Source organism: Rhea americana, unplaced genomic scaffold, assembly GCF_003343005.1.
Source record: "Rhea americana isolate MKP2758 unplaced genomic scaffold, rheAme1 scaffold_158, whole genome shotgun sequence".
Lineage (NCBI taxonomy): Eukaryota > Metazoa > Chordata > Aves > Rheiformes > Rheidae > Rhea > Rhea americana.
The window spans coordinates 1,992,144-2,019,513 of NW_028185683.1; the positions used below are offsets into that span (position 1 = coordinate 1,992,144).

A 27,370-nucleotide genomic window follows, 5' to 3' on the forward strand; every position below is an offset into this window, starting at 1 on the left:
GTCAAAACAAGTAAAARTACAAATTAGTCAGTGTTATTAGCTGCAGCTATTTAAGCATGAAGAGGTTTGTTTTTATTTCAAGAATGATCTGTCTGAGCCTGAATTTAATAAGACTGGTGTTCTTCAAGACTCCCTTTTAGCCTGTCTCCACCTATGAAAAGGCCATCGTCATTTACTTCAGTCTTTCTAAACCAGGGTAGAGTAGCAGGAAGTATAAAGAAGCACAAGTGTTTTTATTCTTTTTTTTTCTTTTTTYTTTYTTTTTTTYTTTTTYTTTTYTTYTTTTTTTTTTTTTTTTKTAAGAAGTAATAGTGGAAAATATGGATAAGGAGTTCAGCGTAAATTAATTGAGGAGGAAGTTTGGAAAAGCTTTACAGTGGTGCAGCTCACTTCTACAAAACACACTGAGGTGGCAAGGCTTAGAATAGGAAATTCTATCTTACATTTTGGGGGCTACAGCAAGGCCTGTGAAAAAGAGTATCAACAGCCTGACTACTGGTAATCAGCAGGCAGGTTCCTATCAGACATATAAATATGTAGGGGAAATTATTGCAACAAAAGAGGCTGAGCAGTCGGAAGTCACCATGGCCTTGAGGTTACAATTGCACACACCTCTAAAATTCAGGGAGATTTTTTGCATGATTTTTTATTGTATTGCTTTCCTTTACCTATCTTCTTTTTTGTTGCATTCTACCTTCTACTCTTTCCCAGTCTTTGGGCCTAGCTTCCCAGTCCTTCAAGTCAGGCTACCTCACAGTACTAGGATGGATATTAGGAAAAAYGTTTGTCCTATGAGGGTGGTCAAAACCTAAACACATTGCCTAGTGCAGTTCTAAGAAAACTTGACCTCACGAGGCCCAGGGCAATCCAATCCAGCAACCTAATCCTGCTTTGAGCAGGGCTTGGGCAAGAGATCTCCAGTAGTCCCTTCCCACCTAAAGTATTCTGTGGGTCTGTGACCCTTCTTTAAACTCAAAGAAGGGGAGATTTAGGTCTTCTACTTAGCGCGTTGATGCTGGCTATCTTCCTTATTCAAGTCTCAAAACGTTTTTTCCAAGTTCCAAAATGGGGACTCCTTTCAAAATCTCTACAGAAAGACTCATAAAATAGTATAAAATCTTGAAACCAGTCATGATGAACCAGCACTCTTATGAATCTGTATGTTTTATAAAGAATTTCAGTTCCCAGAACTGAAAATTTTGTTGTTTATTGAGAGTTTCAGTATGCCTCTTTGCATTGAATGAAGACATCACTGATTTTTCTTTTGGCCAGTTTAAAATGAACTCATAAAGATCACTGAAGAATTCTGATTTAATGGTCCCAAAGATTTGTAAAACCATAAAGATAATAATAGAAGTGTACTCTGTTATCAAACCTTAGAAAGATTAATACACTGCATGATAACTGGACTCTTAAATTGGTTAGACACTGATAAGAAATTAGATTACTTTCAGAAGACTAATTTACCTATCTCTTTTGCTACAATTTTATTTAAAATGCAGTTTTGGTTATAGGCTACAATAAAGCAAAGGGAAATCTGACAAACAGTTCCACTGTGAAAAACAAATTATCACAACCTATTTTCAGAAGACGTTTAAAATCTGAAATATCTTTCTCAACCTAAAGCACATAAAACTCAGTGAGTTTTAGAAGAACACAGGTATATTGCCATACCTAGTTTAAATTAGATAAAAACTCTATTAAATCAATAATGCTGTGCATCTGCATGAAATAATCACATGCTAAGTATCTGTGGTTTAATAAAATATGTAACAAATAYTGATGCCTTACTCAAGAGAGCTGCTTCCAAGTATGCAAAATCTACACTCTGTAAATAAGCCGTCAAGTGGCAACAAGCAATAGATTATTGATTTTCAGGATAGACATACAACATCAATAGGGAGAGAGAAATGCAGGGATAATTCAGCCATTAAAGGAGCAAATGCAGCCATCCCTTAAATTACAGAATTCACCGTATTGAATCGACAGTGATTTCAGTAATAACTAAAGTGTTATTTCCAATCTGCTTTAACCTAACTCCAGCAGTTTTGGTATTCTCCATCTATAATTGTTGCAGAAATGTAAAAAAACTTTGATTAATAAACTATTCTGACTTACTTTAAACATGCAAAAGCCAATCTTTCCCAGAGCATGAGACCTCCCACATATCATCTCATGTGATCAAATCACAAAGAAGATCACACAAGGAGGATGGAGAGAAATCTGGAAGATGTTCAGCAGGGCTTTTGRGAAAGTGTAATCCTTAGGAGTGGGACAGCCTGGCTCGAACAGCTCCACCACCTCTTTGTTGTGCTGATGCTAGACACAGGGGGAGCTGGGCAGCCAACTGATGTGGCACCAAAGGATGTGCAGTAGGAAAGGTGTCATACGCTGCAGCCCGTATGACAGGGGGGTGTGCAACAATGATGCACAGCCTCTGCTGCAAGGTGACTAGAGGCCACAGTCAGCCCTGGAGCACGGAGTGTGCCTAGTCTGATGCGGATCTTGATCTCAGTGAAGTATTGTAAATGCATCACCCAAAAGTGAGAGCTACTGACTGTTACAAACAACTACTTGGTTTCTTAGACTGTGGAACAACTCTGTAGCAATCAACTATCTGTTGAGTAAAATACTGATAAATCATTTACCTAATAGCCATTTCTACAAAATCTATCTGCAGTAGAAATCTGGTCCATTAAATCATTCTGTTTCACAATAGAGATACATCACTACTTTTGGCCCTTTAATGTGAAACTAGAGGGCTCCAGGAAGAGCTAATAAAATTTATCATTGTATATTTATACCAGAATCACAGCTCTCCTAAGTCTTAATTTATTAAATTTGTCAAAAGTGTAATTTAAGCATGGCATCAAACTGAAAGATAATCTGTAACAACTGATGAGATCTAAATACAAGGGTCAAACTCCAATCATTGCTGTAAGCAATCATCATCATGAGTAATGATTTCATCTATGTCAGTCTTCAATGCCCATTTATTACCCTTTTTGTATAAGATATAACAACATTCAAAACACTAATTCTCTACAACAGCATTCTCACAAGTATTTCCTGCAAATATTTCTGCATATAAACAGTTCTTATATAGCCTCTTCAGTAGTTCACATCCGGGAACACACGTGTGACCAAAATTACCTTGTAAGAAAGTGTGTGATCAAATTTAGGAACAGTAAATGTCATCTCTGAACTATTTGTATTATATCTAAATACAAATTTTTCTATTTGTATTATATTCTTGGTTGATACACTAGAAGGCTGTACTGCTAATCAGAGAGATCTGGATAGGCTGGAGAACTGGGTAGAGAGGAATCTCATAAAGTTTAACGAGGGAAAATGATGAGTCCTGCACCTAGGGAAGAATAACCCTAGGCAGCAGTACAAGCTGGGGGCTGACCTGCTGGAGAGCAGCTCTGCAGAGAAGGACCTGGGAGTGCTGGTGGATGACAAGTTGACCATGAGCCAGCAATGTGCCCTTGTGGCCAGGAAGGCCAATGGTCTCCTGGGGTGCATTAGGAAGAGTGTTGCCAGCCGGTTGAGGGAGGTGATCCTGCCCCTCTACTCAGCCCTGGKGAGRCCTCATCTCGAGTACTGCACCCCATTTTGGGCTCCCCAGAACAAGACAGACATGGAGCTACTGGAGAGAGTCCAGCGTAGGGCTACAAGGATGATCAGAGGGCTGGAGCATCTGCCCTATGAGGAACAGCTGTGAGAGCTGGGCCTCTTCAGCCTGGGGAAGAGAAGACTGGGGGGGGGATCTGATCAATGTGTACAAACACCTTAAGGGAGATGTCAAGAGGATGGGGCTGGACTCTTTCAAGTGGCACCAAGAAAACAGGCAACAGGAACAAATTGGAACACAGGAAGCTCCACCTGACCGTGAGGGGGAATTTCTTCCCTGTGAGAGTGACAGRGCACWGGMACAGGTTGCCCAGAGAGGTTGTGGAGTCTCCTTCTCTGGAGATATTCAAAACCTGMCTGGATGCAASCCTGTCTAACRCACTCTAGGTGACTCTGCTTGAGCAGAGGGGTTGGACTCGATCATCTCCAGAGGTCCCTTCCAACCTCAACCCCTTTGTGATTCTGTGATATCCAAATCTTATGAACATCTCGGAAGTTCCTAGTGAAATATACAACTAAAGTTCAGTATGACAATAAGGGAAGATAATAATAGAGAAGGTATTTAATATAAAATGCTGGGATGTGGAGTTGGGCTGAGGGGAAATGGCAGGCTTTGGACTGCCCCAGAATTCACAAAAAAAGTAATGAAGCCTGAGGTGCACTGGCCAAGTGATTTAAAAAATTGGAACATACAGGATCTTCACCCCCGCCCCCCAGAAAACTGCATTTTATTTTATTTTTTGTCAAATTGTATGGCTTCCGTAGTAGCTGCAACTATTTATTTTGTGATTGTTACAGATGMGAGTGACAGATTATTTTCTGTGCTTTGAAAGGAGAATATACCATAATTCAGAAGCTATTTGCTTCCCAAACAAAGACACTAAAATGTTCTGTCAGCATCTTCGGAATGTTTCAAGTTGGTGCAGTACCTTAGGTTTGCAACAGAAGCATGAGACTTGGCAGGCTGATTCCTAAAGCTGTTTCTTAAACTCTGTAACAATTCCTAAAGAACAGACAATGTCAATATTCTTTAAATGCTAAATMGCGTGTATGAATCTCTTTCCTGCAAGACTGGTGGTGATGACTTCACCCATGTAACTCTGCAAAAACAAACCCATCCTTTCTGATGGTTGACATGGCTGGCCAGAAGCCAGAAGAAAATCCCTTTGCCAGTCTGATGAAATTGGACATGGTTTTAAAAAGAAAGAGATACTATTTTATTTTTGAAAAATCTCCTGACATCAAAACCATTGTCTACAAAATTTGAACAAGTTTGGAATTCTAGAGCATACTTTTTACATCTTCTTTTGCTGTGAGATTTCTTAGACCTTTTCCACTGAGTAGTTCTCAGGAGGCTCTATACTTGTATTTAGGGTTACTTAGCAAGGATTTATGAACCTCTGTTCATTCTTATCCATCCATTTTAAAATTTCATGTGGCTTATGCAAATTAAGTATTATGCTAAATAAACTCAGATATATTCCTAAGACACACTAAACAGATAAAAAAAAAAAAAAAGTGGCAGATGAAGATCAGAGGAAATAGTTCAGTTTTATCATGCAGACTTCAATAATATGATAATGAACAGCCCCTGCAATGGTTTCCAATTTTTCATATACCTTATAAAATAAATAGCTCAGCATCATGCGGTTGGGAGTAGAGGGAAAATATGAAAAACCCTCAATGCTTTGAAATCTGCAAGAAGGAAAAGTAACACTTCAACTTTCTGCCATAATCTGCAACACAAACACAAAAATCTAAGCATGTTTGTCAAAAAAATAAAGAGAAAAATTCAGCAGTAATCTTCATCCATAATATCTCTTTGTTCCCCCAGGAAGATAATTGCCCACAGTCTTACATGGATTTTACTATCATTTTACTATCTTTTTTAAGCCTAGTCAAAGGGGCCTAGTGATAGCTATTTTCCATCTTAGAAGGTATATCCAAAAAACCACGTAGAAGTCTACACATCTAAATCAGAAAATGTCTATGAATGAAACCTAATTTTATAACTAGGATTTTCTTACATATAAGCAATTTTGATTACTAGTTTTCCTAGTAGTCATGTACCAAAGCTATGAGTTTTTTTTAACTTATAAATTGGCAAGACACAGCTCTATTTATATAACAAAGTAAATTCAATTTCCCTCTTACTACATGATAAAAAATACAGTTCTTTCCCTGAGGAACTTGGTTATTTACGCCTACATACTACTCAAAACTGTTGGCTATTATCAGGTTACAGCAAAATCACTGAAACAATGGACTGTCAACAGTTTTGTCTATTACTGTCTATTATCATTCATAAGAGCAAAGATTTCTTACTACCTTTAACCTCTCCCATGACAGCTGCATCRAATTACTTGATTCAGACCCCAAGATGTTATTCAGGATGTTGAAGAGATTATTTGTGATGGGGAATTTTCAGAATAAAGAGGGTATAAAATAGGCTTCACATGACCACAAACGTTACAATCCTTCTTTCATTTATGTTAAAAAAANAAAAAAAAAAAAAAAGCAATAAAGCAGCTAATCCATCTTGGTAGCCTCTTAATCTTAAAAGTCTGTGTTTTCTAGAAGCTAAGGAGGATCAAATAGTAATCTGTTTTTCCCAGAGTACTCATCTCAGCCACAAGTCTCCTGTCATAGAAGGTATGGTGCTTTCTGCCTAATTGTTAAATGCCTAGGATTATCTTTTCAAGAAAACAAAGTTTTATTTTATTGTCAGGTAACGTTAAAGCTGCCTAGCAATTTAACAGATTTAATCCTATGTTCAATAGACACCTATTCATTGAGATTAAGCCAATTTTACAATATGAAGCTATGTAGTCATCTGGAACAAAGGCAGTATGTGGTGGGGGAATAAAGAAAGCAAACAATAAGGAGTGACTGGCAAACGGGGAACCTATAAAGAGACATTTAAAAGGAGCAGCAAAGAGAAATGAATACATACGCTGAGTGAATAAGATAAGCAACAGAAGTGACCAAAGCAGGTGGATTATTCAGAAACACCATCCTACTGCAGCAGGAACTCCTGCAACTTTGCAAAGCATCTGTCATCATTGATTCACAGGGTCAGTCTAACTAGCGGATTTAATAATGGGGAGTTTATACAACATCAGCACATGAGACGTCCCTTAGGGTATTTTGTCCTCATCTCAACCCAGTGTAGCAGCCAAGTACTGCCAGTTGCATTTTACAGATGGAGAACCAAGGCACAGAGAGATTTAAGCCGGCATGTTCAGGGCAAGACATCTGTAGAAAGGGAAATGATTGAGTTGGTGCATGGAAACCCCTAGAGATCATTCTGATCTGCCTCAGCAGAAAACAAACAAAAAACTCCACATCTTAGATCCTGCATACTGTCACAGAAGAGAGTCACTGATTATTTCAACTATTTGGAAGATAGTTCAACTCAGGATGCCTTTTCAGTTAGTGTTCATATTGTAATTTGCCTGAAAATTTTCAGAGTTTTCTAAGAGACCTGGACATTACTTTGTCAAAATTAAACCCAATTCTTTGAATATTCAAAACTATAATCCTGTGTTCAGATGTTCTTTATGTGGTTTTAATCATATCAGTAAAGCTGCAGTGCAATCAAAAAGCTTTTCTTAGAAGAGAAGCATCTATTTTTTAAAAAACGCAGACAGAAAGTTGTTCCCAGTACTTTCCATGCCTCTTACAAATGTTGCTTTGAGGATTATAGCAGATAAACACCAAGAAGACCAGTGACACTGCAATGGTAAACTTTGGCAGAACTCTGGCAGATTCCGCTAATATTATGCTCAAAATTAGAGGGTGCCAGCAAGTACATGCAAGTGGGCAAAAATTTTTCATGTTTTCAGAACATCTAGACAAAAAATTAGGATAAAAAAAGAAAGTGCTATGTATACCCTGAATGCTCTAAATTCAGCATATTTTCATAGGTTACCAAGCCCCCCTGTGATGCTCCAGAAAACAGGAGCTCAAGGGGCATTTGTCTCACTTACACAAATGATCTCTGTCAGTATCTCAGAAATTCTTCCGTAAAGAATAGTTCAGCTGTTGGTTTGACTACATGATGTACTGGTGTGAAAATGGAAACAGAAAAAGAGAAAAGAGCACCTCTGTGTCTTAAAGGTGAAACTCCTTTCTTACCATTAGATTTTAACTAGTGTTAGGAGATGACCCAATCGGTCCAGTATTAAAAGAGAGTAAAACATAAAGGAAAAATTACCCCAGGAGCTACAGACACATGGATCTTATGAGTCTATAACACACCTCCAGGTTCAAATCAAATTTCAAGTCAGAGTAGATGTAAGATTAGAGCTTCATATTTTGCAGTATTCCTCAGTGTATTACAGTTGTTTTCTTCAAGGGAGGGGAGGGAAAGAAGAGATTTTCCTTACAAAAATCTTCAGTTATGAGCAATGCACTGTATATTGAGCTGTCAAGAAGAAACAGTTTCCACTCTGACTGCAAAAGCTTTCCTGAAGGCAGAATAATGAATTTATCATGCAAAAGTAGACTCTTCAGATTACAGAGTTTGAAGCATGTCCAGCCTTTTAAGCTTTGATGGCATTGCTTACTTGAGTCTGCCCTAACCTACCTTGTCATTGTCAGGATTAAAATAATCCATGATAAAGAACAATGTGACACATACATGAGTCACACTGAAGTGATTTCACATTCAGTAACTCTTTGATCAGATTAGGACTGTTTAATTAAATCTGGTGCCAAAAAATATTGTATTTTCCTGTGTATACACTGCACCCCTCAGATGCCTTGACTCCTTTAAAAGTAACTGTACTTGAAAATAAGTCCTCAGATAACTCATGGGGTAAAACAAGCTCTGAATAAGGAGTAGCAGAGTGAGAAGGAATGGGATGAAAGAGGATGTAGATGAGGGGACATCAGCAGAGATTCCAGATCATCCAGATCATCCACAGATTGTCCTTTTTTTTTTTTTTTTTTTTTTTTAATCTACACAATATTAGAATCCAAGTGTTGTTGACTCATAAAAGAAGAAAGAGCTTTCTCTGGGTGGAAGAGCTGTTGCTTGTTTATTGTTTCTTTAAAAACTGCCTTTAAATCACACAATCATTCAAATATTGTGTTGCATGCCTTCACACTGAAGTTATGTAATATGAAAATGCTGTTTACTCACAGTATCTTACTGTATCATTCCAACATCTACTGGGAAATGTAATTATCACACTGTATTACACTTCCTTTCAATAATAATTGGCATCAAAAGTGTTGTAAATGGAGGTATAATCACTTTTCACCAAAATCAAAGCCACACTGTATGCAGCTCCCCTCCATCCACCCAGCATGAGTTTTGTCATAGAAAGCTAACACCCAAAATAGGCTTAGCAAAGAGAGGGACACCAGGGCCCAGGGCCAGCACAGCTGGATTGGGACCTCAGGGCAGCTCAGCAGCCACCTAGGARGAAAGTTGTTATTTGCCAGGCATCATACTTCTCCCAGCTCTACATCCCTTGTCTCTACTCATTTACATGTTTATTGCCTATATTTGAAGGTAGCCTAATTGGTCTGAACAATTTATTCCCTATCTACAGAATATCAAGCTACTGAAAATCATGAATACAAAACACATCTATAGAAGGTATGATTTTATCTTTCTCTGTCTTCATCCACCAGTATATGTGCACTAACGTAACAAAATAATGTAATGCAATATTGGCAGACTATAATATAAACATTAACTTAAAAGGTAATCCTGAGTTGAACTACCTTCCTTATAGTTGAAATAATCAGTGACTCTACTCTGTGACAGTAGCCAGTATCCAAAGCCAGCTCTGCCTTAGGTGTAAGGATGTGGAACAACACTCCTTGGACCAGATCATGCAAATTGGGGTTGCAAAATAAGACAGCTGTACTGAAACATCAGTAGAGATGCTCCTGACAGCACTTTGTCACTAATGCCCCAGCAGTGTGAGGAAAGGAGGAGATGCCCACAAAGATCTTTGCCAACCAACACCATCATAAGTCAAAAAATGCATGAAAGGAAGGATGTGAGGAAGAAATGTGTCTCTCTTCTGCTGGATGCTGCTTCTCTCATACTCACTTATAACTTTTAAGGCCACTTCAGGAATCAGCCTCCTCTGCCAAAAAAGTCCTCAAATGGGCTGCTGTGCACTATTCGTGTTTGCTGGGACAGACCTAGCCCCTACTACGAGCTGAGGAGCCCTCTCTGGGCTTTGCAGCATGCTCCAGGCTCCCCATCAAACACGCAGTGCTCTGGGCACCCCTGCAGAAGGAGGATGCTGCAGGGCATCTCGGCTCTCTGCACTCTTACTTCACAGCTGCCGGCAGCTTGCAGCATCAGCCCTTAAGGAGCAGACGCTCACCTCTCTGTACACTGACCACAGCACAGGCCAGTGGTGAGGAATAAAATTGTTCCAATCTTCTTGCACAGAAGGGTACATGTGAACCAAGTCTGATTCAAAGCCCCYTGAACGCTCCTCTCATTGATGCTGGCTGCAAGAAATGCCACAAAAGGGGACTGGATAAGGGAAAACATTAGYGTCTTATGTTTCCTAAACAGTTGGTTATGCCTTTAACATAATCTAATGTGATAAATCATCATGGATGTTTGGTGACAAATGCCAGCCTATAGTGATACCTGTTATAACACAAAAGAACCACCTAGAAAACCACCTTCAATATTTGGGAGAGAGACTCAGATTGGTTAAGTGACTGAGAATTAGTTTAATGATTTCCTATTTAGCCTTTAAWTCTACTCTTAATCTGGCACTGCATTTCTAATTAGGAACTGAAAACATTGATTTAACATTTCTGTCACTACAAATTAGCTGTCACATGCTACCTCTATATTATTAAAAATCTGCTGTTCTGAATATATAAAGGAATTTGTATTGTCAGGCATGGGGCATAAGTTCTCATAATGAGCCATTCATCTTCAGGTCAAGTTTTATAATAACTGTTACAAGTTAGTTGGGAGTGAGGAAAATGAAAGAGAGAAAAATGGAATGTGAATAACCGCTGAAATTATAAAAGTGCCACATTTATACAGACTGAAGCACAACAGCATTTTAAATGCCACAATTGCTTGTGACACTTCATTTTCACTGCTGCCATTGTAACTTACTGAAACCACGCTGTGTATCAGACAATTCACAAATTTCTACTGGCATGGTATCTTATGTGACCAACACTCAGCTAAAAAAAAAAAGTCATTTTTCTTAAGAGCAAATGTCTCAAAATTCACAGCCAATGGATCACATCTCATGGTGAAGACAGTGGGGAGAGGTATCATAGCCTTGGGAACAGGACTGTAATGACATACACTGGCTACTTYTTTCCTTACTCATGATCACCTAACATGTCTGCTGCCAGAAAAGCAATTGTTTTCATGTGGAAAACTTCTTGAGGGAAACAGGTAAGATGTTTTATTGTCCTCCACATGACTTTAGCAAATACAGCCAAGGGTTATACACCTAACTATCTCTTGTAGTTGTTTTAAATCTACAAAAATAGCACCCATCTTAACCCACGCAGTCCAGCAAAGGGCTTGCTAACCAGAGTTACTCGTCTGAAAGAGCTTCCCTTAGTATTGGAGCTATAGCAGCAGCATGAAAAGCAAAACATTTCCAGTGTACATTAAGATTTACAGGGAATTTTCAGACTCAYTGGCTACCATCAATCATCTCTGCATTCCCAAAAGGAAATTAGATTTCTTATCTGTTGTTTATTGCTACAATGCATGACGTAAGTCTATGAATTTGGAGTTGCAATAATACAACACTGAACATTACAAATCTATACCATGATTAAATAAAAGGGAAAAGGAGATGCAGTTGGCACATGTTTTCATCCAGTGTTGCAGAGAGAAAACACATTTTCAAAAATTGCCTTTCCGCTTTTGACTGATTCTTAATTTAAAATTGGGTTTTAATCAGTAAGGCTAGTATGTGAACTGACAAGSAAAGTTTACTTGGGAAGTAAAGGATTCTTTTTTCCTTCTTTTTGTCAATAGATTTATTCTTATGTTCATGTCAGTCCTATTTACAGCAAGGTCAATTTATAGCTCTGACATGACTGCCAACCAGGTTCATAACTGATACATTTAGAGAACTTAAAAAACTTCAGAGTTGCTCATTTCAGGCCATAAATTTGAGAAACCTTATTCCTGATGGTTTCTAATCTAGGCTTTCTTCTGATCTTCTTGCTGTTTTTTTCCCCATTTTAATGTTTCTTTCTTTAGCAGAGGGGATAGAGCAGCAGCCTTGCTCCTCAGTAAGAGAGCCCTCCTACACTGGTGTCTGCCACAGCTCTGGCTCTCAAGGCGTTGTGCTGAGCTCTGCTAAGGCCCTGGTACTCTTCCTCTGCCCATCACTTCCACCAGATTTCTCCAGCACACTGAAGTCAAACGGAAAACTATTACTGGCTTTGAATTAAGTGTCAAGGGATCGTCTGTGTTTTTAGAGCTAAGCTAGTAGCACAGAAAGTGGAGAGTGCAGATCTCCCGGCTGGAGGAGACACTTTGAACATGGAATTCCAGGTGCGTAAGAATTAGAGAAGTCCTAAATGCCCCCCTTTTCCTATGTGCCTTAGGAAAGATCAGTGCTCAGGAGCTCTGGAAAAATCTGTCTGTGGTGCTCGTTCCAGTTGGCATTGGAGTATGCTTGAATCTTTCCAACATTTCTGTGAGACTGGGGAAAGTCTCACGGGACATCCAGCATTATGAATACTCTTTTAATAGTTTTCACTACTTCTTTTGTGGGCCAGCACAAACCAGGTTATAATTTGGCCCAAAGAATGAGTGTTGAATTTGAAGTACATCAGACAGGTGGCTATAAAGACTGGGAAGTAGTCATGGACAGCTATTTCCTTTTCACCATCAGAGTCTGGCAGAAGTTCTCATCTTTCTTTCAAACTTAGAGTTGCCATCCTTCTTGTTGAAAAACACTTTCCCAGTCCTGCGAGGGGCAGGTGAACATTAACTTGGCTTGGGTATTGATTTTGATCAGTCTGGTAGCACTAGACTAAATAAATAAATAAATAAAATAAACCCACAAAAAAGCCAACTGTACAGAGTGAAGACATAAATCACTTAAAAAAACCCCAAAACAACAACAACAACAACAAAAAAAACTCAACAAAGATGTGGAACCATGCTCCTCTGAGGGAATATTTAAACATGAAACATCACTGCTAGTTAATTCTTGTACTAGCCAGCTCCATCATCACACTTAAAGGATAGAAGATCCTCAGCAGCATTTCAAATTCCATCTGACTTGAAATATAAGCTGAATGTTATCTGCTAATCCTTCAGATGATTAGACTGTGAGATCAGGTATTTTCCTAAACAAAGTCCAGCTCTTGCACAGAATCAAGACAGAAAAAATTCTGAGGAAAAAAAAAGATGTGACTAGTCACAYGGTGCTGGCCTATACCAACAGCTACTTCTGCTTCTCCACCACATACATGAGGAATAGCTAGCAAATTGTGTGGAGAAAACTCTTGGAAACACACCATCTACTTGTTTTTGCATGCTTGTATTTTAGGTCAGCTATCTCATGCAGGACTGTCTTCAGGGTGACTGGGAGGCACTGTTTGAGTGACGTGTTAGATATTAAACTTATCAGAGAAAAAAAATCCTTATAAAGAACTGGGCCAACAAATGGCTTTATTCTTGCAGGGTAGAGCTGTGTTCCTCCTATCCCTGGTGCTGTTCAACATTAATTTTTGAGCCACCTGAATGCTAACTCACCTCAACAAAGATGAAGCAGGGGATGATGGAATAACTTCTCTGGGTATTGTTTCCTAAAGCCATTTCTCATCACACTTCTTGGGGAGGCACCGTTCAAAATTTTAATATCCTGAAAAAGAAGAGAAAGAGATACAGAGTAAGTTTCACTTTTTTGCAAACTAGACATTTAAGACAAAGTGGTTCATATCATGGAGCGCTCACGTGTGTGCTGGACCGTGGGATACAGACTAAAAAGAACACGAAGTTCTAACCTGTGGTACAAAACAACCTGAAAAGGCAGCCCCTTTGCATCCCAAAAGGAAACGATGTTTAGTCACAAGATGCAYGTTCTACAGACCACAGTAATAAAGGACAAAACTGTATTCTCTTAATTACAATCCACTCCCAAGCAAAGACTTCTTCCCCAGGACACACTGTAAAATCATATTTTTAGCCCACAACTCACAATCTTGCCTATACTATGGAAACTAATTTGTGAACTTGTACTTTAAGACTTGCTCATAATACATTGCTTTGTATGTGATCAAAATGCTCTTCAGCATGACCTATAACCTATTTAAGATGATAACATGGCTTATTCAGGCAAGAAAACCTGACAGAAGCAAGCACAACAGGATTGCAGTGAAGGATTTGGCCCTTGCTGCAGAGTCTTTCTGGGATGCTGTAAAATAGTACCTTAACCCACAAAAACCTTCCTACTTAGCATTACGTCAGGCTACTTACTATTTTAATTGAACATAACCTTATAACATTCTGCAATAAAATATTTAATCTCTTTACAGCACAAAAATTGTGAAAGGAGAGAAAAGGAGAGTAATATGGAGAATTTTAACTGAGTGTGTGTGTGCTCTTGTATGTGCCTGAGATAACACATCCAGAAACAAAGTTTGACTTAAAATCCTCTGCTATCAGGTTAAACATAAGCACAGGAAGAAAGAGCATCAATTTAGGTGGGCCCAGTCCCCCTTTTAACACTCATATAAAAACTGTTCCCTGAACATCAGAGCCAGGGTTCTCCCAGTGAGCCAGTTTCATGAGGACGAAAGAGGAAAAAGCTGGCATGTTTTCTGGAGAATGATGCTCCTTTGCTTGCACAGCATCTTGGTTCAGCTTTTTGCTCTCACTGGCATCAGAGCGGTAATTAAGGTCTTGGCATATGGAGTCTGTGATGTGAGAAGGGAGGTCAGCGCTTCTCCATAAGCTCTCAGCAGGCAAGCTGGAAGCAATACAACTACCAGAGTACAGACCTCAGCAGAGGTTACCTGGCTTGACTGAGAAGCTGGATCAGCTGTCAGGAGTTGCATCTGGCACTGAAGTCCATGTAACCTCAATGCAAGCTTTTGTGTATGTCACCTATGAGCTGCTTCCATAACTCGTATCTCGCTCCTCACAATCTGGCCAAGAGCCATAAGATATATAAAGTATAAGATATATGAAAGTTTTACTAATGAGGTTCTATCTTCAGTCTGGCTTTAGTGACACCAGCAAAGCTGCATCCTGTGTCAGGATGGCTTATGAGCGTTTAATCATTGAAAAAATATAGCTTTGGGTCAAAAAACTTATCCAGTAAACAGTATCTGTGGCATGTTTCTGGCACTCTCTTCCTACTCCAAGTTCTGAAACACAAATACTCCGAATTTTCAAAATGGCTTGTTTGTCCAAACATTCTTCAGCTTTTAGAGATAAATACATGGATTTTATCTTGGGGGTTAGTGTCACTGTTTCAAAAAAAGGACAAGCTAATCCAACCCAGTTTTGACCGCAGACAAAAAATTTTCATCATTTAATTTTTAGCAAATTTTTTCATGCTGCAGATTCTTGTGTCACAAAGCCCTCATTTTAACTCTGCAAAATCATGGCCTGGTAGAATGGTAGATTTAAGAGTGGGAATACCTTAGAGAGCACTGCTACATTAGAGTCTTTTTGTATCCTACGGATAGAGAGCATCTTTTTGCAAATCATGTTTTTCACATGCACACTTGCACAGATCAGGCTTAGAAATAACTGAGTTTTCCTCTCCCACTGTCCTGTAGCCTAAAATTCTGCCTTCAGTGTGTTCTTAACCAAAGCAGAGGGCTGCAAGACAACTCAATAATTCAAGAAATAGTCTCAAGAGACGTGTGAAGTAACTGCAAAGACTATGTCAAAGGAGCTGAAGGCTCTTTGTAGTCATAAAATTTCACCTAATCTAATGTTGGGGGTCCTGGTGTCATAAATATGTATCATTATGTCTGATCTTTCAATTCCGTTGTGCACCACTGGTGTACAAAATGTGCTTTACCTGTGAGAAAGCATTTTGTACGTCAGCTTTCTTCCCTGTGATGACACATTCATGCTGGACACAAGCAGTAAGAGACCAAGTAGTTGTCCAATCAGGCCAACTGCTTCCCATATTGTGGGGAAACTCTTGGCTTGCCTATACCTGATACAGCATTAGTTTACTCTACTGAAGGAGAAGACTGGTGTGATTTTGATGGGACAACACCATCCTTTGTCCTTCTCCAATCAGCAATGAGTACACAGATAGTTTACTCATAGACCTGAGCAATTCCTAGCTGCTTTAGTCTGCCCAGCAGTCTGAGATACATTTGCCTAAAGAATCAGGGAATCATAATAAAATGTAAAATAGACGTTTAGTAACAGTCTGGTTTTATAATCCATGAAAGTCTTTTCCCATCGAACAAATTTTCCTAGTAAACAGTCACTGACCAAAGCAATAGGAAAGATCAGCTTTAACTAGCATTTGGTATTGCCTCCTCTTTTTTTATTCTTATTTTCATCAATTTGACTCAAGTGTTAAGGAACTCATGTCAGCAAAACTATAAAAGGCTAATTAAATGCCTCTAGCTGTGACCTTTTAACGTCTGCTACTTGAGCACTGCAGTAAGTGTAGAATAGGTCAAACATACTTCAACTAATTAAGAAACCATGTAAAGTGAATATTAATAATCTGGAGCTCCATAAGGTCCTTCTGCTCTTAAAACAAAGTAATGTAGTTGTATAATACAACATTTGTGAATTAATTAGCACTAGTTAGTTCTCATCTTACACAATTTACCCCTCATTCATTTTCAGGAAGCCCTTGAACTACAGCATAGGAGGTTATTGCCTAACTTCCCATGGGAGAAGAAGTAGAGACATAGAAAGCACACAAGTGAATTGAAAATTAACTAAAAGGATAGTAAAGAAAGAAGAAATCATGCTGAAGAGATTTTATTGCTTCTGGAATCAATCCAAGGGAAAAAGGAGAATGAATGCCAAGAAGCAAAGGAAAGCAAAGAATTCTAAAACAAGGTATTTTCTTACAGGTTCCTAACCATTAGAAAAATTTCTAAAAACTCCATTGTGCTTTTTATTTGGCAAACGGCAAAAGGGAAAGGATAGATCACCATTTTCTGACCTTTTACAGCATCTCTCCAGCTACAGACACATCAACAGCTGATCACCATCCTGTATTGACTAGTGCTCAATGAATTATCTGTGAATTACTTCTGAAGACAGTGGTCACCCTTTACATCAAGTTTAAACAGCAGAATTTTTGTAGCAGAGGACTGCAGGTGTGCCCTGTCCAGAAGGAGACCATAAACTGTCCTGTGTCAGATGGCTCTGAAACGGATGACWGCAACCCATCATGTGCCAAAATTTCAGCTGTCGGAGAGCTGCACATGTTGCTGCTGCCCAGGCATATCTAAGGAGGGGTATTAGCCTCCAGTACCAGAAGAAAATAGAGGGTACATGTGAGGACATACGGGAAAGGAGACACAGGAAAAGATATGAAACGGGAGATGTGAGTAGAAACATGAAGAGAYGCATATAGAGAAATGAAGCAAAGGAGACGTGGAAAGGCACACTGCTGGGGACATGGCTGGAGGCGCRCTCTGGGAATGAGGCACTCCCTTTTGGGGGAGAATGCGTGCCTTTGGAGGGATAGCAGCCCATGGGGGATCCACGCTGGGACAGAGACATCTTCAGTGGACCACAGACGTGGGGGACCAATGCAAGGGGGTTCCACTCCTCAAGGAACCACTGTGGGGCACCTGTGAAGGGGCAGAGGCACTGCAGTGGAGAAAAACAGTGTGAGAAATGTGGAGTGACAGACAGAAATCTTCACACACTGACCCTAATCCCCTGTCTCTCGTCTCCCCCAGAGGACTGGGGGGCCTGGTGGGTGAGGAGAGGTGTTGTACTGAAGGTGAACTTGAGGCAAGGGGAAGAGAGGTATTTCCCTAAGAATCTGGTTAATTGTTTATGTCTTCTTCTTCTTCTTCTTCTTCTCCCCCCCCCCCTTTTTTTTCCCCTCAGTATCTAAATTGGTAGTTAAAGGTTTCTGTTAACAGGCAATAAATTAAATTAAGTGAAATTCCCCTAAGTCAAGACTGTTTTGCTTGCAACACCCTAACGCTTTTTAATCAGCACCTTGCTTAGCTGAGGTTGAACATTATGATTTTCCATACTATCACAGTATATAACAGGTACCTATAGAAAATACAAAAATTTCAACAATCAAAAAAACCTAAATCCACATCTCAAGAACTGGCATAGTTATCTTGGTTCTCAAACTATGTTCATCTAATCAATACCAATGCAAGTTAATGCCATTAGCTCAGAGAGTGCCTTCCCAAAATGCAGGAACTGTTCTGCAGGCTAAGCCACACACATGACACATTATTTTACTACAGAATGTATGGGTTGTTTGCTTAGACCTGAGATGATGATGAGGGCAACCACTAATTCTTTTTCTTTTTTGTTCCCAGGATCTGATACAAGAACACAAAACTGGATTAGACTTTCTGTTCCCTTTCATCTGGACATTTTCATGATCTTTTCAGTATCAGCTAACATTCTGTTTTAAAATAAAACTTAAATGTTAAGCAGGGTAAGCAGGAACACAACTCCAGTATTTCTATAACAAAATTAAAAACATTTAAAATGTAAGTATTTGCCTATTTGTAAATTACTTTAACCTTGCATTAGCAATTAGTAAGTCTCTTAGTAATTGGCTTCCAATTATAAACATCTTCACTCCCATTAAAATAAGAATTCTGTTTACAAGGAAAAAATCACTAAAWCTTCTGCACTGGTCCATCAAGGATTGGCCTTCACAACTGAAAAACAGAATTACACATATGAAACCTTCATTCAATTAAGAAAACAAATTCAGACTAATGTCACAGTTTAAGATGATTATTCAAACCTTTGTGGAGAACTGTATCATTATAATATTTATTTATTAGGCTCTTACAGATCTCCTTCAGAAGCAATCCCCTCTTTCCTGTGGTGGAAACAAAACCATAGAGAGTTGAAGCGATTTGCCATCCATTGCACAATGCCTCAATGTTTAGGCTGAAAAGAGACTCTCAGTCTTCTGCCAAGTGCTCTGTCCACTTGACTGTACAATCCCTGCACTTCAAATTTATTTACTAATTCCTGCACAACGTAGCTACTGACCATACACTTAAATAATAAAGGTTTCTCTTAGCTTGCTACTGCCACCAAATTGAGTTTTGCTACTGAAACACAGTGAGACGCACATCACAGCTCTGCACAAGCATGTATCAAATACACACCAAGTCATGACAGTTTCATGATTTCACTGTGGAATTTCACCCAAGACATATCCAAACAGAATTCATTATCCCAGTGCAACCTGAAATGAGCATGCATGCAATTTCAAACAGCTTGTAAAAGGATAGTAGAGGGTTWAAAAACTTCATTTTTACTAAAGCTCTGTGCTGTATAGACTTAATTAGGGCAYAGGTCTAAGAAATCAAAAATGTGCACCTGAAAAATACAGCAATGGCTATCTAATGTTTTCCTAGAGATTTTCAGCATTTTCAGTGTAATCAGAAACAATGAATGTTAGAATGAATCATTCCAAAATCCCATGTGAGTAGTTCAAGGGACGTTGTGGCACGAAGGCCTGTTTGTGATTTTGTCTCATCTGCTTTACATCCAACATACCACAAGATTGTTTGATTCACAGTAGGGTATAAAACAACTTGTAATATCTGTTTGCTTGGTATCATTGTATAAAATAGTAAAACTAAGATAACTATCTGAATATAAGAAAACACTTCTTCACTGTGAGGATGGTTGAGTACTGGAACGTATTGCCCAGAAAGGTTGTGGAGGCTCCACCCTTGGAGGTACTCAACACCCAGACAGACATGGTCCTGGACAACCTGCTTTAGTCAAGGAAGGAATCAGACAGCTGACACCGAGCTTGCTGTTTGCAGGACCCACTGTTTTTGCTATCCTCCCTCCCCCTCCAAAGATGAGATTTACTAACTTCTTTGAATCAGCTTGCTTTTGATCTATGGAAAAGTGTATATAGACATTGGTGATACACAGTGGGGTCCTGGTGAGAGAGGACACCTGCTTTCACTTTGGCTTTCCATCATCAAAGGGCTCTTGAGTCCAATCATCATGACCTTACCAACAAAATGTGTCCAGCACTGTGGCCATCAGAAACAACAGCATGGTATCAGACTCATATTGTATGTCCAATATTCAACCAACATGCTTGATTATTAGTTGTTAATTGTTGATCGATATTTGATTTTTAGTTGTTAACAGAGAAATTACCTAGTAGCTGAGCATAAATAAATGTGTTTTAAGTTTGAGACTTGCCTGGTGTCTAAGTCTCCCAGAACACTCATCTCAGTAATCCCCAATTCCCTTGCTTGCAAAAGCACTCAGAAGAGAGGTGAATGGATGAAGCTAAACCTCAGTACGCTGGATCTAGATCTCACCAAAGAATAAATAATATAAATGTTCTAAATGCTCAGTTTCTATTTGAGCTTGAAGAAATCAGCTTATTGGTGGCAATGCTTATCACATATGTTTCTGTAAACCAAATATCTAGAAACTATTTATGTCCCTAATAGTAATACAAAGAAGAAAGAAAGAAAATCTATTAATATACAAAATAAACTGACACGTTCACCACCACTACAGCCACTTTTGCAACACTTGTCTAGTAAATCAAAAGAACAATTCTCTGATGAGAGTTCTGACCTTTTTATCCTAGCAGAGATAACCTTTCAACTTAACTCCACTCAGACTAGCAAATCATTTTATGGCTTGCAATGGTGCATTAGTATTATTGTTCACAGTATATGTACAATGACAATACTTAATACAAAAAGAGTCATCATACGAATAGCTATCTGAATTTCTAAACCCCCAAATCTATTAAAAATTAGATGTTGAATCCCAAAGCAGGGTTTTGATCCCCCCAAAAAAGAAGTAAAACTAGAGATTTTAGGAATTCTGGTAGGGATATTTTATCTTCCAGTTACGACCTTTATGTGGAAGGTTACCCAGTGCTTGAATGATAAGCAGCAGCATAAAATCCATAGACAAGCAGACCAATACGGCATCTGCACCACTTGTATCTTCAAGAGAGTTCAAGTGGTATGTCAATAAGCAGAGGCCTTGTAACAACTTCTCACTACAGGCAAGTAAGTGAAATCCCAATGCTACAGCTGCTACTGACAAAATCTCTGTTGATGACATAGGGCCAGGATTGCATGCAGGGGGATGATTTCTCTTAACATGGATGTTACCCAAAGGGAACCCAAAACTTAACTGTGGAAATCTCAAACACAAGTGTGCTAAAACAAAACTGGTATAAAGCATTATTTTCAACTACTCCCTACTCCCCAAAACCTTTCTTGCCCTGAAAGTTTGAATGTGTCACCATAGTTGATCTGTCTCATTTGATGAGGTGTTGAACTCCTTGCTAAAATGTTCAGTGCATTCACTTATTCAGTGTTGTTTAGAATGACACTCCTTAAAACGTGATATCAAATCAGCACAACAATATGAATAATAACAGTTTAACTTAGTGTAACTGATAAAGCATCTCTCTTTTCTTGTGAAAGAATTATCAGTGCATGATAAATGAAGTAGGAATCAAATTACAGGATTAATTAAGAAATGCTTCAAAAATAACACACAATCTTTTCAAGAAAACACCACTGTATTTATCCATGCAATTAGCAAGACCAGTCTTGCTCCTACCTTTCAATTAACTCAAAAAGTATAGTTATTTCGCCTCTCATTTAATTCCTTCAAATTTTAAAAATTAATCTAACTGAAATAGTCATGCATATTCTTGGGTAGAAGAAAAAGACTATTTCTGGCCTTCAGTCATGCACCTGAAGGCACTTCATCTTAATTTAGACTAATTAATGGGTCTTGTGAGCTTCTCTGGAAGAAATGTAAAATGCAACTGCTTTTTTTTTTTTTTTTTTTTTTTTTTTTTTTTTTTTTTTTTTTTTTTTACTTCTCCTAAGTTAAAGCTCCACTTATTTTTAAGGTCGTTCATATTAACACAATGGCAGGAGTGGTCAGCAGTAGGTGTTTCAGTTTCACTTTACAAGAAAAGGGGACTTTCACTTCCAGAGATAAATAATATGATTAGTTTAATGAAAATGTAGCAGTTTACAATTCAAAAAGTAGTATATTCAAGATACAGCATTGCAATTGAATCAAATGAGACAGAGGTACTTTGTTTAGTTCTTTGCTAAATAACCAGGCTGAAAATGCTGTAGTAGTGTTCTAATTGTAGTGACTTGTTTGCACAGCCTACAAATAAAATGGTCAAGAAACCTTTTTATTTCTAATCAACGTTCTTGCAGGCTCAGGCTAGAAACTAAATATCAAAGTGCTCCCCCCCCCCAGCCCTTGGAACATTGTCATGAAGGGTTGGTGACTAAATTTCACCTTATAAAACCAATTCAACTGCCTTCGAAAAAGCATCTGCAGGCACTTAAAAGCACTTCTATGGAAAATTTCAAAAGAAGCAATAGGGCCCATATCTCTCCTCTGGCTGATCTGTTCTTTATGGGTTAACAGATGATCTTTTTCTGTGCCACCCTTGTTGAGCCTAAGTCCAAACTAGCTCCCGATTCAGGTCTTTACTTTGTTTTAATTGGGTTGTGTCAGTAAATGACTCATCCCCTATATTTGCAGTATTTTTTCCCATGCTGAACAAAGAAGTTCATCAAAGATTGCGGTGCTTCCAACAACTTCCACAAGAGGAAGACAGGAAATACATTTCTAAATTCTGAAAAAAAAAAGATCAAATAGAAGCATATACTCTTTTCTCATCCCCAGATAAGGGTAGAAGGCCAATATTTAAAAATAATTGCCAAATGAAATACTGACAAATTAGAATAAATACTTAACTACACATTCTTCCCAAACTTACATAAATTATATGTAGGCAGGATTCTTTCTCAAATTTCTTCTCAATTTATACAAAGTTCTTAAACGTGATACTTTGCCAGAAAACATGTGTTGATGTTGTCAAAAGAAAACTACTGTCTTAAATATCTTCAGAATACCTCTAATTTTCTCGGTATCCTATTGCCTTGGATCTCTGTATGAGACTAGAGCAATAATATGGCATCCTATAGAGATTACTAGGGTTATGACCTGCTTCAGCAGCTTTTTGCTTGCAGAAGGGACCAAGTGCTTTGTCTCACTAGCCAGAAGAGGTTTCCTTGATGCCACAAATGCCTGCACTGGAACAGAACTAGTGCAACCAGGCCTGCACCAGCTTTTCCCTCTTGGGCACAGCCTGAGGCACGGCACCACAGTGCATCTGTTCCTGGCCAGTGCCCAAGCAGATGCATCAACAGAGATTTAAGGAAAGTCCATGGGAGGCTCTGACCAATATCCAAACTGAGAAGAAATGAGTAGCCCTTTTGCACTTCCTTCCACCAAGCAAGTAACAGCATATCCTTCTTTGCTTGAAGGAAAAGGCTTGTGTGAGGTGTCAGGGAATAACCAGTACTGCTCTCCAGCTTGATGCGAGGATCTCCAAGAAAATTGCCAGAACCTCCCTCCTCCCTTTCCTGTTACTGCAGTTTAAGATGTTAATGCTTTTGCTGGGAGTTCATATAGGTCACAGCAAAAAGCCAACACAGTGGCAATACTGAGGTAAGTCCAGGAATACATATATACACCTATGTCAGTGGGCAAGGAGGGAAATCAGGTGAGTCAAATGCTTAGATTCATTTCCAGCTTTTTTCAGGTGATGAATGATGCATTGAAGAATTCATCTCAAAATCATGCTGAGCTTACACTAAACGTACATTAGGTAAAAAGCACAAGCCAAAGGAATCTGCTTAGGGAAAAAAAAACAAAAAAAACAAAAACAAACAAACAAACAAAAAAAACCACATTCATTTTGGCTCCCCAGGGCCAAACAAGAAAAACTGCAACAGTACTACTGTCTGCAAGCTCTCATATTATGAAAGTAAACAAGCAACTGCCTCACTTCACTGCAGCTTTTGATGACCAGACCCAGGAGCACAATTTCTTGTTCCTCTGATGCTCTTGCATTGGTATTGGCAGTGGAGCTGGCAGAGATGCACAAGGACTACCAAGCTGCCCTCCTAGTCCTGCAAATCTGTCAGCAAGCTCAGTCTTACCTGGATTTTTTATCTATTCCCTTGAATCATAAATATCAAGTTTACCTTTTTTCCTTGCAACAACACAGCACAAAATATTCCTGGTACACCTTCTCTGTTCTATTGTGCTAAACACCATGGTAGAAGGGTTTGAAACAAAAATATCAGAAGGAGGGGGAAAGAGAGAAGAAGRAGGAGAAAAATAGCCTTTTRCCTCCTTCTTTATCTCTGTGACTATTATGTGTCCAAAGAAAAAAAGKATAATCTATATAGGCTGAATAGCGTCTTTTTCCATTTCTAATGACAGTATYGCCCCACAGCTTGTGCAGTTTATGTGAGCCTCTGAAATGCTACTTAGAAGGTAAGCCAAGAATTTATTCGTAGCCTGACTGAAATCTTAACCATCTAATTAAATAATTTTTGCTAGTCCATATCTAATTATTATCAATAAAAAAGAAAATAAATTAATAAACTATTATCAAAAAGTCTCAATACAGATAAAAACAGATGCTGTAGTGCTTATTCCATCTCTCTGGTGTTATGCTCATCCAGGATCACTCTGACTTCTGAGGTTGAGGGCTTTAGTCTTGTAAGAGAGAAAGGATCATGGTAAATAGTCAGTGTCCTGAGTTTTTCTCCAGGAGGAAGACACTGATGATGATAACAGGAGCTTTTTTCTCTTTGGTACAGGACCTGCTTGGGGTTATTTTTATACATTCTATAACACACTTTACATTTTTCTCTTTCTATACTGTTCTGCAATTCCACGTCACATCCAAATTTGCTATATCACACAGAATCACAGAATGGGTAAGGTTGGAAGGGATCTCTGGAGGTCATCTAGTCCAACTCCCCTGCTCAAGCAGRGTCACCTARAGCATGACTGCATCCAGGTGGGATTTGAATATCTCCAGAGAAGGAGRCTCCACAACCTCTCTGGGCAACCTGTTCTATATATGGTATACTTCACATACTTTCTCTTTGCTCCTTTTGTAATGCCTAAAACCAATTTTAACTAGCTCCCAAGGCTGCATTTGTTTAGTGGCCAGTAATTTACCATTGATCGGTGTATTGTTTATAACTGATGGCTCTGATATCACCTATTTCCCATGCTTTTAAGGTCTCTGCTATTATATAAGGTCTGTACTACTCCATTCTGTGTTTTTATCCCAGATTCATAGATAATTCATGCTAAACAGAATTGTTACTTATTAGYCCTAGCTATCAGGTACACAAATATGTCAAAATTATCATAACAATAAGCACTACATCATATAATCACAAAAACTAAGATAAAGCTAAAGCTAACTAGATAATAGGTTGCTGTTACTGCTCAATAGACCCAAACAAAGCTCCAGGCAGGTCAAGACAAGCCCAGGAAAGTCAGCCTGATGCCATCCTCTGGCTTTTGATAGTCCAGCAAGGATATTGCAAATATCCTATGGATTTAGGCTCCTGGTTAGGACTAAGCTCAGATCTTCTTCGATGTCTTTGCTCTATCCTGTCTAATTTTGTCTCATTACAACCTGTGAAGGTCTCAGAGAAACCCACTGAGATATATGGCCATTATTTGAACTGCTAAGAATTTGAATTTTACTGTAAACATAGTTCACTGTTACCAAAACTTTTACAATGAAAATAACTATAAAATTAAAATGACTAAAAAAAATGTATGATACAAAACCAAATTTCTGAAATTCTTTCAGCTGAGGAGACCACAATGTTACTTCTAAGACTATGGTGTGTTTAAAATCACATTCTTTAACATAGCTATCATAAAKAGATACATTCCATCAGGTAAGTTGTACACAGTAAGGCATATAATGAGGTGTTRTATAAGGTATATAATGATTTGTGGACACTTATATGCACATAGATTTGTATGCACTAAGGCACAATAGATCTTATCAAGAGCATTACAGACAATGACTGGACATAAATGGAACAGTTTCACAAGCACACTTGGTCACATTACAATTAAACAACCAACTAAACACTGAGAGCTGTTATATTCACATAAATATGCCTATCCTGCCATGTGCCACTTGCTGGCATTCTTCTAAAGAGACCTTCAGAAATGTTCTCTATGGTCTGAGAGCTCTCCATTGTTGATGCACTGATATAATCTCTAGAATACTATTATTATTATTATTATTATTTTAATTACCTGATCAATTCCTTGAAAATAAAACAAATCCCTTCTATCAGACTGCTGTAGGATTGCCTATCACACATGTATACTGTGTTTTATATCCCCACAATAGAGGAAACTCTGGTTTGTATTATCTGTTATCTTCTATCCATCTGAGGGCCATCAGTTTATATACTGTTGTTTTAAAATATTCCCAACACAACATTACCAAAGGTGCAGTCATCCCAATCACAAAGTGATAGATACACTTAACGGCATGCAATCTGTTAAAACTCAGTACACTATGGGAAACACTTCTATACTTAGCGGCTTCATAATTGCTCCTTGCAGTACTTAAAATATCCTGTTTTTTAAATGTGCAAAGTTACATTTTTCCATATGTATACACACACACACTCTTTTCAGATTACACACAGAAACATTACATTCATATCCCACTGATCTATTAATTTCAGTCACTACCAGTAATAAGAGGTTTATCTATATTCATCAAAACCATCACTGGTTTTCTCTGGTTTGGATATATCTTTGAATCGGATCAATTTTTCTTTATTTCTTTTGTGTGTTCGTATTTCTCTTTGTTGTCATTTCACATCATCACTGACCCTTAAAAGGTATTTCATACATATATGCATGTATGAAAATACAAACAAAACAAACAGTGAAACCACTTTTCTATATGTAAAGACCATACCCGATCACCATTCAGTGAATGCTAGAGACTAAAATAATGATTTTTTCGCTGGCTATCACCTCTGTTACTGTGATTTCAGACTGCTCCTCACAGTCTGTGTGATCAGCTCCTCAGGCTGGACACAGATGCCTCAGTAATCACGGCTCAGGCTTCTCTCTCTGTGGCACCTCTTCTTTCTTTCTTTCTTCATCCCTTCTGTAAYCAAGTCTTTAGTACCTCTCTCTCTCCAGCTCTTGCTTCCTTAGAGTAATCCTCTTAATCGTTCCTGACATAGACTGCACTTAACATCCAGTCTTGTTTTTGTTTTGGTTTCTGTTTTCTTTTGTATTGAACCAACGCACACGACAGCATGCAACAGCACTGAGGTGCTTTTATTCCTGATCAACTCTTATTTCTACCAGAACAGTATGWTTTTCCCAAGGTTCAAATACTAATTTTACAAGAGCCCCAGAAAGACAAGGGATGACTCTGGGCTGAAACTCAGAATATGGAGGCAGTGGGTTTAACCTCTTATTGCACTGATCGCCACCAAGATGCCCAGTAGGACATTTATTGAAGCATTATTCCAGTACCTCAGTTCCTCCATCAAGCTTCATACTAAGCAAAGGTATTGCTTTATATTACATGGTAGTTCCACATTTAATACCTTTTTTTCTTCCTAAGAGTACTCTGAAGTCATAATGGCAAAGACTTCAGCAGTTTGTACTGCTTCTTAGTCATTTGTA

The 27,370-nt window shown here is 38.5% G+C and overlaps 1 protein-coding gene across 4 annotated transcripts in view; it reads right to left on the reverse strand.

Moving 5' to 3' along the window:
* PLPPR1 (phospholipid phosphatase related 1) overlaps window positions 1–27,370 on the reverse strand; it is a 127,206-nt gene that overhangs the window by 52,291 nt on the left and 47,545 nt on the right. For all 4 annotated transcript variants that reach the window (XM_085299967.1, XM_085299970.1, XM_085299971.1 and 1 more), the window contains one exon: window positions 13,376–13,484. In XM_085299967.1, the coding sequence (XP_085156093.1) occupies window positions 13,376–13,438 (63 nt within the window). In that variant the 5' untranslated portion in view covers window positions 13,439–13,484. The remainder of the gene's footprint in view (window positions 1–13,375; window positions 13,485–27,370) is intronic.